Below are 13,560 nucleotides of genomic sequence, written 5' to 3'. Positions count from 1 at the left end.
ATGTGTTCTCATTGTTCAACACCCACTTATCAGTGAGAACATGCAGTGTTTGGTTTTCTGTTCTTGTGTCAGTTTGCTGAGAATGATGATTTCCAGCTTCATCCATGGCCCTGCAAAGGACATGAGCTCATCCTTTTTTATGGCTGCATGGTATTCCGTGGTTTATATGTGCCACATTTTCTTTATCCAGTCTATCATTGATGAGTATTTGGGTTGGTTCCAAGTATTTGCTATTGAACAGTGCTGCAATAAACATATGTATGCATGTGTCTTTATAATAGAATGATTTATAATCCTTTGGGTATATACCTAGTAATGGTATTTCTGGGTCAAATGGTATTTCTATTTCTAGATCCTTGAGGAATAGCCACACTGTCTTCCACAATGGTTGAACTAATTTACATTCCCGCCAACAGTGTAAAAGTGTTCCTATTTCTCCATACCCTCTCCAGCATCTGTTGTCTTTAGATTTTTTTAATGATCTCCATTCCTACTGGCATTAGATGGTATCTCAATGTGGTTTTGATTTGCATTTCTCTAATGACCAGTGATGATGAGTATTTCTTAATATGTTTGTTGGCTGCATAAATGTATTCTTTTGAAAAGTGTCTGTTCATATCCTTCGCCCACTTTTTGATGAGGTTGTTTGTATTTTTTTCTAGTAAATTTGTTTGAGTTCTTTGTAGATTCTGGATATTAGCTCTTTGTCAGCTGGAAAGCTTGCAAAAAATGTTTCCCATTTTGTTGGTTGCTGGCTCACTCTAATGATTGTTCCTTTGCTGTGCAGAAGCTCTTAAGATCCCTTATAGCTATTTTGGCTTTTGCTGCCATTACTTTTGATAGTTTAGTCATGAAGTCCTTGCCTATGCCTATGTCCTGAATGGTATTGCTTAGGTTTTCTTCTAGGGTTTTTATGGCGTTAGGTCTTATGCTTAAATCTTTAATCCATCTGGAGTTAATTTTTGTATAAATTATCAAGCAGAGGTCCAGTTTCATCTTTCTGCACATGTGACCTACTAACTTTTGGATTATTTTTTTAAACGAGGAACACTTCAGATTTAGTTTGTATCACTTCAATTCTAGAAGTCTTGCAAGAATTCACTCATTTTAATGGAAAATAGCTCGGGTTGTCTACCAGCTTATTCTGAACCCTGTATTGGGTGTTCTACCCAAAATAAAAAGCTTATAAAGACAAAAATAATAATGTTCATGTCAGTGATAGCCAATGTTGAGTCTCTGCTGTTGTCTATGGCTGTTATCCAAAAAGTGGATTCAATTCTGTTATGTACTGGAGTCTGGAAATATTGTTAAGAGATACATACATTGAAACTTGGAGAGCTACTCTGTATCTACCAATTAGGCAGTGATGATCTTGGATGAAGGCTAGTCTTATTAATGTTGTGAACCATTTGTTCCCAGGAATAGAGAACACTACATTACTTGCTCTGCATTTTCTTACCAACATGATAGAATTAGTTAGTGATAACCCTCTACATTTGGAATTGGTTGACACTACATTTCTGCATGATATATAGATCTATGCAAATATGTGGCTTTTTCTTAACTGGAGAAAATTCAAAAATTCTTCTTAAAATTTTTCATGGGCATACAAGAAGGTAGGAAGTGACATCTCAAAACAAACATCTCTGAACTTTTCGTATAAAAAAATAGTGACCTCTTTGCTCTATTGTTAATGCCTCATGTGGTGATATGAAGGTCCAAGTGTAGACAGCTGTTATGAGATATTACAAAAGAAGAAAGGTCTTTGGCTTAGTCTGGAGGTGCACAGAGCATAGCTCCTAGAGTTCTGTTTATCTCATGAATATTTGTTACTCAGAACTCCGCAGGTCAAAGCTCCTGAAGAGAAGGTCGTATGCTAGTAGCAATTATCATATTTTTTCCCAGAAAAAATTAGTATAATTTTGTTTGAGTTATAAACTGCAGTCTTTATGTTATTTGATTCTGGCATTTGGGTTGTAGTTCTATAGCTCTCTCTCTCTCTCTCTCACACACACACACACGCACACACACAGCCAGCTTAGAATGTGAGGTAAGGAACATCAGACAATGAGGACAATATAAGAAAGGCCCTGAGAACATTGGGAAGGGGCAGTAACAGATTGCCAGAGAAGATAAGACAGCTGGGAAGCGGAAAGACTAACTTAAGTGGACAATCCAAAGGCATCCCTAGGTTAAAGCAGACTAAAAGCTTAGCAGTTGTTTAATATCATCGTCTTATTCTATAGATGTGGGTATAAAGGCTAAGGAAGGGGACTCGGGCACTGCCATATTCCTGAAGCCTTTGTCTAAAGGTAACTTCAGTGATAAGGAGGTTGCTGAGATAGAGGAGATATTCCGAGTCTACTCCTTTGGATTTGCTCGAGAAGTACAAGACTTTGCTGGTGATTTCCAGATGAAATGCGAGTCTAGTCCACTGAACTGGGAAGGTGAAATGAAAATTCTGAGTCGTATGGGGGCTTTTCCAAAGCCCTTTGAAGGAAGCTGAGGACAGGGAGAGCAGCTGGAAATCAGGGAGGTCAGAGAAAGTCTAAAAGTCAGGGCTTGAGGGAAATAAAAAGTGGATAAGAGGCTCAGAGCTGTGGGAGGCACATTTTGGATGAGGAAGAGATTCGTCAGTTGGAAGAGAGAAGAAGTCACTACAGGGTGCTGAGGAAAAGGTTTGCTGAAATTAGAGATCAAATACCAGCTCTGCCAGTAAGAAGTTGCACCTCCCAGTGAAATGTTGCCACTGCCATTTCAACTGTTAGCTGTTCTCCTTCCCAGTGGCGACGGTGAACCTGGTAAGATCACTCTGGCAGCTCCCAGCACTGGTGCAGGGGTGTGGATTTTTTTAAAAAGCATACAGCACTTTCCTAGGTGCAATTGGACACTACAGGTCTGGGTCTTTCTGTCTCCAGCCCTCTTCAACCATTCTCGTGGTTGAGACTGTAGCCTGAAGCCCTAAGGCAGTCAAATGTGTCGGGCTTTATGTGTTCTTTAGATTCTAGGTTCCTGTTTTCTGAATCATTTTCATTTCCATTCTTCCTAATTTCCTCCTGCTTCTCCGTTTATCTTCACCGTCTGCTTTTCCACTCTTCACAGCGTTCCAGGGGCCAACCTCCTTTCATGTCATCCAGACCTCGTCCTTTACCAACAGTACCTGGGCACAAACTCAAGGCTCAGGCTGGTTGGAAGATTTGCAGATTCATGGCTGGGACAGTGACTCGGGCACTGCCATATTCCTGAAGCCTTGGTCTAAAGGTAACTTCAGTGATATGGAGATTGCTGAGATAGAGGAGATATTCCGAGTCTACCTCTTTGGATTCGCTCGAGAAGTACAAGACTTTGCCGGTGATTTCCAGATGAAATGTGAGTCCAGTCCACTGAACTGAGAAGATTCTCAAGGACTCTCTTTTCTCTCTTTTTTGCAAGGTGTTGCTCTCTCTGATCCTTCTCCCTTCCGTTCTGTTTTACCCAACTCCATGCACACGCTTTTCTAGAGTAGTCTCTCACTCCAGCTTCACACTCACACCTCGTATTTTAGATTCTTGCTACCTGTGCACTCTTCTCTTACTCTCAGAATTAGGCTCCCACTTTGCAACCACCTGCTGGTTTGTCTTGTGTTAAACTTCTCCTCAAGGGCCCTTACTTCTCCCACCCTGTGCCTCAGTCATCTAATGTGTGGCTTTCTCCCCTAATTCATCTCTTCAATAATCTCCTCCACGCACCCTCCTCTTGCTGAGAACCTCAAGCTCACTCTGGAATGCCACACTCCTGACGGCACCACGCTCTGCCTCTCCTCTCCCGTCTTACTCACGGTACACCTTTATCACACACCTTTGTTTTCACGGCATGCACATTTTTCCCAATGCTTTTGTTTCTGAAAATGTCTAAATGTTATAATTAGTTTTTAGCTCATCATCAGTTTACACCCAAGAACTTCATCCCCACCAAAATCTAAAGTCCTAGGTGCTTTTCTCATGCCTTTCTTACTTATGCGTAATAACTTTCTCTCTGTTTTCCTTCTACATAGACCCCTTTGAGATCCAGGGCATAGCAGGCTGTGAGCTACATTCTGGAGGTGCCATAGTAAGCTTCCTGAGGGGAGCTTTTGAAGGAAGGGATTTCCTGAGTGTCAAGAATGCTTCATGTGTGCCTTCCCCAGAAGGTGGCAGCAGGGCACAGAAGGTCTGTGCACTAATCATGCAATATCAAGGTATCATGGAAATTGTGAAACTCCTCCTCTATAAAACCTGCCCCCGATATCTCTTGGGCGTCCTCAATGCAGGAAAAGCAGATCTGCAAAGAAAAGGTGAGTTCTGCTCTTATTTCACTTCCCACCACCTCCTCTAAGATCAAGAGTAGGAAGACATCAGGAGCTTAATTAACAAGTTATTTGGTTCCCAAAGGAGTCAGTGGGGTCGCTGTTCAAGTTTGTAGGTTTCTGAGTCCATAACCTCAGAACGCGAGTTATAACATGACATTTTCTCTGCCCCTTCCTGCCTTAGTGAAGCCCGAGGCCTGGCTGTCCAGTGGCCCCAGTCCTGGCCCTGGCCGTCTGCTGCTTGTGTGCCATGTCTCAGGATTCTACCCAAAGCCCGTGTGGGTGATGTGGATGCGGGGTGAGCAGGAGCAGCCGGGCACTCAGCGAGGGGACGTCCTGCCCAATGCTAACTGGACATGGTATCTCCGAGCAACCCTGGATGTGGCAGCTGGGGAGGCAGCTGGCCTGTCTTGTCGAGTAAAGCACAGCAGTTTAGAGGGCCAAGACATCATCCTCTACTGGAGTAAGAAAGAGCGGGGGCCCAAGCTGGAAATGCCAGGAAGTGATCCTTAGGCATAGAGGGAGGCACTGGGGAAAGACAGAGCTTGAGAGGTGAAAGAGGGAGAGAAAGAGGTTGATTGATTTCCAGGACCCCAATCCCAACAGAAGTAAAAATAGATAATCCAAGTTCTCCAAAAGGAAGGAATTAAGGACTTGTAAACTGGGTAGAGAAGATGAAAGGATGGATATATGGTGTCCAGGAATATGAGAGAGAAGTTGGAGATGACCATACATTGGAAGTAGGTGGGCAAAGGAGGGCCAAGGGATTCTGTGTATAGGATCTGAAGTGGCATCCTTTTGTTGTCTCTCAATTGCCAGGAAACCCCACCTCCATTGGCTCGATCATCTGGGCAATAATGGTGCCTTCCTTGATCCTTTTGCTATGCCTTGCATTATGGTATATAAGGCGCCGGTGAGTTGTGGGTGGTTTTTTTTCCCTAATATTTCTTCTCTGTCCACTCTTCCATTCTTTTAGCATTTTATCTATTTAAGTAGTTTATCCTCAATATTTTCACCATGCCCTTTCCCCAAACTCCCATCTCTTTTACGTGAACATTTTAAAAATTCTGTTAAAATACACGTAACATAAGGTTTACCATCTTTACCATTTTTAAGTGTACAGTTCAGTGGTGTTAAGTGTATTCACATTGTTGTGCAAGCAACCTCCAAAACTCTTCCGTCTGGCAAGACTGAAACTCTATTATTATATAGCAAGTTCCCATTTCCCCCTCTTCTCTAGGCCCTGGTTAAGACTGTTTTACTTTCTATCTCTATGAATGCAACTACTCTAGGTACATTATACAAGTGGAATCACAAAGCATTTGTCTTTTTGTGACTGTCATATTTCATTTAGTGTAATGTCCTTGAGGTTTATCCATGTTGTAGCATGTGACAGGGTTTCCTTCCTTTTTTAAAACTGAGTAATATTCCACCATATGCATATAACATATTTTGTTCATCCATTCATCTGTCTATGGACACGTGGGTTGCTTTCACTTTTAACTATCATGAATAATATTGCTATGAACATGGGTGTACAAATATCTCTTATGCAGAGCTCTTTTGTTCTTCTGTTTTTAACAGATCATATCAGAATATCCCATGAGCCTTCATCATGTCTCCTCTCCCATTTGGAATAAGTACCAAGAAGCCCAAGATATGAGACCAAGAGTCAATCGTATCACATTTCATCAAATGATTATCAAATTTGATGAAATCAGAGTTTTCCTATTTTTTAAATAAATTATAATTTAAAACAGCAGAAAAAAGTACTTAAGACTGTAAATTTATTGTGAGACTGTATTAACAGTATGATCCACCCAGATTTTACATATGTTAAAATGTTGGAAAGAGTGTGTCTCAAAATAAATGAAATATAATACATATGACTTAATAGTGACTTAACCTTGGCTTCCTATTATAAAACTTCTTTTTTTGCTTCTGGTTAAATATCATTTGTCAAAGTAAACCAAATATAATTATGCTGGGACCACTGTATTTGTAAAGATGTAGAGCTTTTTTGATGTAATTTCTTCTCTGTCTCTGCCTGAATGACTTTCTAGCCCTCAAGGCTCAGCTGAGATGTTTCCTCCTCCAGGAAGGCTTCCCTAGTGCTATAATAAAAGGAACCGTGCAGAGACCTACCTACTCTGTACCCACAGCATTGGAGTTATTTTTGTGTTACCTCTCCTTCTATCTGTAAGTTCCTTGAGGACAGTGCTTCCTATTTGTGGATCTCTGGCAAGAGCTCTTAGCTGCAAATTCATTTTCTCAGTAAAAGTAATCTGAGTTGCTGTAACTGCCAAGTTAAGTGTTTTCTTTCAGAGTCATCTAATTTCTTCCTTTTTCTCTCGTTAGTTAACATAGTAGATCCTCCTCTTCTTGCTAAAATAGTTTACATTGAGCCAAAAAATATTATGCTTTCTTTGTTTCTGCTCCAAACTCCTTTGAAGAAAACCACCTTGGGCTTACTACTCTTACTCTTTTTCTTCCCAAATTATCAACCCGCAACAGTAGTTTTTTGGGGGGCTTAAGATTTTCCTCTAAAAGTCCTTACCTTGGTAACTGTTAATTTACTCATGATTATAACTATAACTTCTGGATGAACGACCTTCAGAAATAGACCTTCAGCCTCTAATTATAAGGGCTTCCCAACTGTTTCTGTGAGTGTGTGTGTGTGTGAGTGTGTGTGTGTGTGTGTGTGTGTGTGTGTGCATGTGTCTGTGCTATTTTGGCCAATATATTAAAATACAGTCATTCCCCCTTATCCACAGGGGACACATTCCAAGACTCCCAGTGGTGCCTAAAACCTGCAGATAGTGCTAAACATAATTGTCATCAGTTGGAACACATTTCTGTTTATGTTTTCCACCCACAAGTTTAATGTCTTAATTATCTCAACTAAGCAGTTACCATGCATGCACTGTGTCATAGCTTTTGCACTGTGAGGTGTACAACAGCAAAATTAGCAACATTTATTTTTCCTTCTTCACAATTTCACGGATAGAAAATTCATCCTTACTGAAAATTTTAGCGACTTCAGCATACAATTTTTTTTCTTTGCTTATCAAATGGCGGACTTTCACCTTTTCACTTGAAGGAAGCACTTTACAGCTTCTATTTGGCGTATCAAAATTGCCAGCATCACTCCTCCTGTACTTTGGAGGCATTAATAAGTAAAATAACCCAGCACTTTGGGAGGCCAAGGCGGGTGGATGATGAGTTCAAGAGATCGAGACCATCCTGGTCAACATGGTGAAACCCTGTCTCTACTAAAAATACAAAAAATTAGCTGGGCATGGTGGCGCGTGCCTGTAATCCCAGCTACTGAGGAGGTTGAGGCAGGTGAATTGCCTGAACCCAGGAGGCGTAGGTTGTGGTGAGCTGAGATCGCGCCATTGCACTCCAGCCTGGGTAACAAGAGCGAAACTCCGTCTCAAAAAAAAAAAAAAAAAACTAAAATAAGAGTTACTTGAACTGTGCTTGTAGTAATTCTGCAAGCACTGTGACACTGCAGCAGTCAATCTGATGACCAAACCAGCTACTAAGTGACTGAAGACCATGAGGCAAAGAATGACTCCTTTTCAGCTTTTTAATTAACAATTTTGTATATAAAAAGATAAACAAAGCAGTATAAAAACCACCCTTCACTCATTAGACAGTTTTGAAATAATTATCCACTCGTGATTAAAATAAATTTCAGATATTGTATCATTTCTTCCTTAAGTATTTCAATGTGTCTTTCTGTAATATATAGACTTTTTTAACACGTAGCCAAAATGACATTATGAAATCTCTAAATTAAAGGTTTCTTAATATCATTGAATATCTAGTTTATCAGCATTCAAATTTCTTCCAACTGTCTCATAATTGCTTTTAAACATTTTATTCATTAAATTGGAATAAAAGTAAGATTCATGCATTAAAATTAAATGGTATCTTCCATAAATCTTTTCTAATCTGTAGGTTTCTTCTCTCATTTTTATCCTAGAAATTGCTTCGTTCTTCTTGTAAAATCATCCAGTTTGGATTTTGCTGATTACATAGCTATAATGCCATTTAACATGACCCTTTGTCCCCTTTATTTACTATATATCAGTTGACATGTGATGTGATCAGATTCAGGTTTTATTATACTATGTATTTATCACAAGAGGTGTATAAGGTTTGGTGGTCTTCATTCATTACTAGATTAATAGGTCTCAACTTTTACACATTTTACACATGTAAAAGTTATTGAGAATGGCATAACAGTGTGAATGTACTTAAGAACACAGAATTGTACACTTAAAAAATTGCAACAATGGTAAATCTTATGTATTTGAATTTTACCACAATAAAAAAATTGAGAATACCAGAAAAATTTTGTTTACATGGAGATTGTGTGTGTGTGTGTGTATAGATATACATATATATATATAGTTTGTCCAGACAGATTGCTAGATATATCTTAGAAGTAAAAACTAATAATTAAAATATTTATAAATGTCTCTAGAATTAAACATGGATTACATATCAACAAAAATTACATCTTTATTCTTAATTTTTTCCAATTCTGTAGTCAGAAGTGTGGCTTTATAGCTGCATGTATTTATTTATTTATTATTTATTTTGCGTTTTGGCAATTCTCTTTAATTTCTGGCTTAATAAGAAAACAGCTACATTTTCATTTCTGCTTTGGCATCCAACCTGATGCAATATTATAGTCCATGTAGTCTCTAGAGAACAACATACAATCATGAGAGCAATACAATTAAAAATGTAAATAGCCTGTTTAAGGATTGTTGTTAAGAATTATTGGGAACTATGGTTCCTCTGAAAATGAGTCGGGGACCTCAAGGTGCCCTGAGTCACATCTTATGAACAAATAGCCTAGGGGTTAAAGAAGAAAAGTATTAAACATTCTTCACTTATTTTTCAGACTATTCCTAAAGAGACATTCTCCTCAGTAACTATCTTATTACCTTGAGGAAATCAAAGAATACATGATTTATTCTTTCTACTTATTTGCCAGTTCTCAAGAGAATGAATGATTTTTATGGCATTCTCCCCAAGTGACCAATTTTTTTGGCATAATTGTATACTCATGAATTTCAGCTTATTTGAAATGCTTGGATCTATCACAGTAATTGCTTTATTGAAGCTCAAAATGTCCTATCTGTGACAGTGAGATCCTTTTCAAGTCAACTCTTTCTGAACTCCATCAATACGCCTCTGTCATTAAAAACTCTATTACTTTCTGTTCTTTTTGTTTTGTTTTGTTTTTTGAGACAGAGTTTCACTCTGTTGCCAGGCTCCAAGCTGGAGTGCAGTGGCACAATCTCGGCTCACTGCAACCTCCGCCTCCCAGGTTCAAGCAACTCTCCTGCCTCAGCCTCCCGAGTAGCTGGGATTACAGGCGTGCGACCACCACGCTCAGCTAATTTTTTTTTTTTTTTTTAGTAGAGACGGGGTTTCACCATGTTGGCCAGGATGGTCTCGATCTCTTAACCTTGTGATCCACCTGCCTCAGCCTCCCAAAGTGCTGGGATTATGGGCTTGAGCCACCGCGCCCGGCCTTACTTTCTGATGTAGCAAAGTTGCTCAAGCCTCTTACTGAAACTTCTTGCCCTACACTGGAAATTAGCAAGGATCTTTTTAGTGGATATGGAAATTACTAGGTTATTCCTGATTCCTAGGCCTTCTAAGGGGACAAACCTAGAAAAATAAAATGGGCTGTAGGAATTTTTTAAGGATAAATATCATCACAAGCTCATATTTATAGTCCCACTCCAAACTCAGAACTACATGTTTTGTTCATCAGTCTCACTTCTACTTCTTTTTCTCCCACACAGAAAATCTTGGTAACCAATGAGTCACTGTAATTATGTATTCACCTAATTCCACAATATACACGATACAGTCAGAATAGAAATACAAACACTGTGTCAGAAAGATGGTGCAACAGGAGGTAACCCACTCATATCCCTCAACTCTGAGAATTGTCCACTCATCCACAGACAAGTCTCTCTTTGGAAGACTCAGGAATCAGGTGGAACCTGTGAAAACGCAGTTGAACCTAAGCCCTATGTGGGCACTTTTGAGATTGCAGACCAATACCTGGATAGCAGACCTGCCGATGATAAAAACGTGGAAACATTCCCATTAACCAAAGGCTTGGCTACCGCCCCATTTGGCCTTGAGTCTTGAACAAAAAACATCTACCAATGTGTCTAGGATGAATCACTCACACTAGTGCCTTGGCAGGAAAACTCATCTGCCCGTTAAATATTGGCAGTGAATCTGAAACTTGCTCTGCAGTTTGGCTCCAGACCCACTCAGCTGTGATCTTACTTTATTACTGCTCACACTACCCAGAGAAAGACTTACCCTTATCTCACAGCCAGACAATTACCCATTTTTTCTGAACCTTGTTGATGGGACCACCAGCCTTTGTCCCAAAGCAGATCCTGAGGGGACACGGTCTCAACTCCAGCTCCTCTAACTGCAGTTGAGAAATTCTCTTGCACATACATGGAACTGTGGGAGATTGTGTAACCACCTGAGCTACCAGGGAGGGCTGCCAGCATCCATTCCACAGTGGATCCTGAGGATGCATGGTCTTAGCTCCAGCCCTTCCCATTGTACTCAGGGAATTCCTCTGCCCATGCAGCAAACAGCTGGGAAGTACACACATCTGGACTACTGACGTGAGTTTGTCAGCCACCCTTTCACAGCAGATCCTGACGGGACAGTCTCAGAACCATCACCTCTGAATTCAACTGGGGAATTGTCCTAAATGTGCAGGGATCTACTGGAAAATGTGCACCCATCTGAGCCAATTAGAGGCATCTGGACTTAGGTCCCTGGCCAGCTTCCTCACATAGATTGGGTACTTATCTTGGGTCTTCCCCAGTCCTTCAACATAAGGGCTTCATGCCAATCTGACAGCTCTCATGAGACTCACAGTGAACCTGGGCTTAGAGTTCCCTCTAGTGCTGAAATGGCTGCAGAAGTCATGGGCTCTGATATTTGGTTTGCTTAAATTCTCGACAGGCCCAGTGAAGAAAAACAGGCACAAACAAAGCCAGACTGTGAAGACTGAAAGAAATGCGTCTCTTCAAAGCAAGCACATCAATGTACATCCACAAGCATCAAGAACAACTAGGGAATTATGACCTCACCAAACAGACAAAACAAGATACCAGTGACAAACCCTAAAGTGAGGAGAAGTATTATCACTCAAGGAATTCAAAATAGCTTATTAAGGAAACGTAGTGAATTTCAGTAAAACACAGAGGCTGCTGTTTTGCAGCCTCTGCTGGTGATACAGGCAAACAGGGTCTGGGGTGGACCTCCAGCAAACTCCAGGAGAACAACAGCAGAGGGGCCTGACTGTTAGAAGGAAAACGAATAGAAGAAAGACAATTCAGAAATTTATCAGAGAAGTTTAACAGAGACAAAAATAATGAAAAATCAAACAAATCTTAGGGCTAAAAAATACAATGAATGAAATAAGAAATGCAATACAGAGCATTAACAGCAGAATTAATCAAGAAGAAAAAAGACTCAGTGAAATCAAAGATAGACTATTTGAAATACAGCCAAAGAAGAAAAAAAAATAAAAGAATAAAACAAAACAAGTGGGGGTTCTGGGCAAGATGGCCAAATAGGAACAGCTTCGGTCTCCAGCTCCCAGCGAGATCAACACAGAAGATGGGTGATTTCTGCATTTCCAAATGAGGTAACTGGGTCATCTCATGAACACTGGGTGTACCCCACAGAGAGTGAGTTGAAGTAGGGTGGAGTGTCCCCTCACCTGGGAAGCACAAGGGGTCAGGGACCTCCCTCCCCTAACCTGTGACAAGAGGATTCATGGACTGTGACCCAGGTGCTATGCTTTTCCCATGTCCTTCACCCCCCACAGATTAGGAGATTCCCTCCAGTGTCTATGCCACCAGGGTCCTGGGTTCCATGTACAAAACTTGGTGGCCTTTTGGGCAGACACCAAGCTAGCTGCGGGAGGTTTTTTTAAAACCCCAGTAGCACTTGGAACACTAGTGAGACGGAACCATTTAGTTCCCTGAAAAGGGGGCTGAACCCAAGAAGCTAAGTGATCTAGCTCAGCAGATCCCACCCCCATGGAGCCCAGCAAGCTAAGATCCACTGGCTTGAAATTCACGATGCCAGCACAGCAGTCTGAAGGCAACCTGGGATGCTTAAGCTTGGTGGGAGGAGGGGTGTCCATCATTACTGAGGCTTGAGTAGGCAGCTTCCCTGCCCCCAGTATAAATAATGCTGCTGGGAGGTTCGAACTGGGCAGAGCCCACCGCAGCTCACCAAAGGCACTGTAGCCAGACTGCCTCTCTAGATTCCTCCTCTCTGGTCAAGGCATCTCTAAAAGAAAAGTAGCAGCCCCAGTCAGAGACTTACAAATCAAACTCCCATCTCAAAACACCTGGGGGAACAAAGCACCTGGGGAAAGGGGCGGCTGTGGGCACAGCTTCAGTAGATTTAAGCGTTCCTGTGGGTCGGCGCTGAAGAGAACAGTGGATCTCCTAGCACAGCTGACAAGGTCTGCTAAGGGACTGACTGCCCCCTCAAGTGGGTTTCTGACCCCCATGCCTCCTGACTGAGAGACACCTCCCAGCAGGGGTTGACAGACATCTCATACAGGAGAGCTCCAGCTGGCATCTGGCAGGTGCCCCTCTGGAACGAAGCTTCCAAAGGAAGGAACAGCCAGCAAACTTTGCTGTTCTGCAGCCTCTGCTGGTGATACAGGCAAACAGGGTCTGGAGTGGACCTCCAGCAGAAGAACTGTAGCAGAGGGGTCTGACTGTTAGAAGGAAAACTAACAAACAGAAAGAAATAGCAACCCCTGCTCTTTTTACTGTTCTGTATGCTTGACAGATTTTTTTTTTGCCATCTCTTTACTTTTGGACTATGGGTGTCCTTGCATGTGAGATGGGTATCTTGAAGACAACATACAATTGAGTCTTGTTTCTTTTTCTCTTTTTTTTTTTTTGACAAGGTCTCACTCTGTCACTTAGGCTGAAGTGCAGTCCAGTGTCATGATCACGACTCACTGCAGCCTGCACCTCCCCAGGCTCAGGTGATCCTCCGACCTCAGCCTCCTCAGTAGCTGGGACTACAGGTGTGTACCACCATTCTTGGCTAATTTTCTTATATTTTTTGTAAAGGTAGGGTTTTGCCATGTTGCTGAGGTTCATCTCACACTCATAGAATCAAGCAATCTG

General features: G+C 41.3%; 1 protein-coding gene across 1 annotated transcript; it reads left to right on the top strand.

Annotated features, from left to right (window-relative positions):
- The first annotated feature begins 2,635 nt into the window (after positions 1-2,635).
- On the top strand, positions 2,636-6,965 carry CD1B (CD1b molecule). Its single transcript, XM_002760142.5, has 6 exons — positions 2,636-2,801; positions 3,103-3,369; positions 4,034-4,312; positions 4,509-4,787; positions 5,144-5,237; positions 5,909-6,965. Exons 1-6 carry the CDS (start codon positions 2,741-2,743, stop codon positions 5,928-5,930), a joined length of 1,002 nt encoding a protein of 333 aa, XP_002760188.3. The 5' UTR covers positions 2,636-2,740; the 3' UTR covers positions 5,931-6,965.
- Positions 6,966-13,560: the final 6,595 nt, after the last annotated feature.

Source organism: Callithrix jacchus, chromosome 18 (assembly GCF_049354715.1).
Source record: "Callithrix jacchus isolate 240 chromosome 18, calJac240_pri, whole genome shotgun sequence".
Lineage (NCBI taxonomy): Eukaryota > Metazoa > Chordata > Mammalia > Primates > Cebidae > Callithrix > Callithrix jacchus.
The sequence above is the reverse complement of the archived record's forward strand: the minus strand, read 5'-3'. Positions and strand labels throughout refer to the sequence as shown.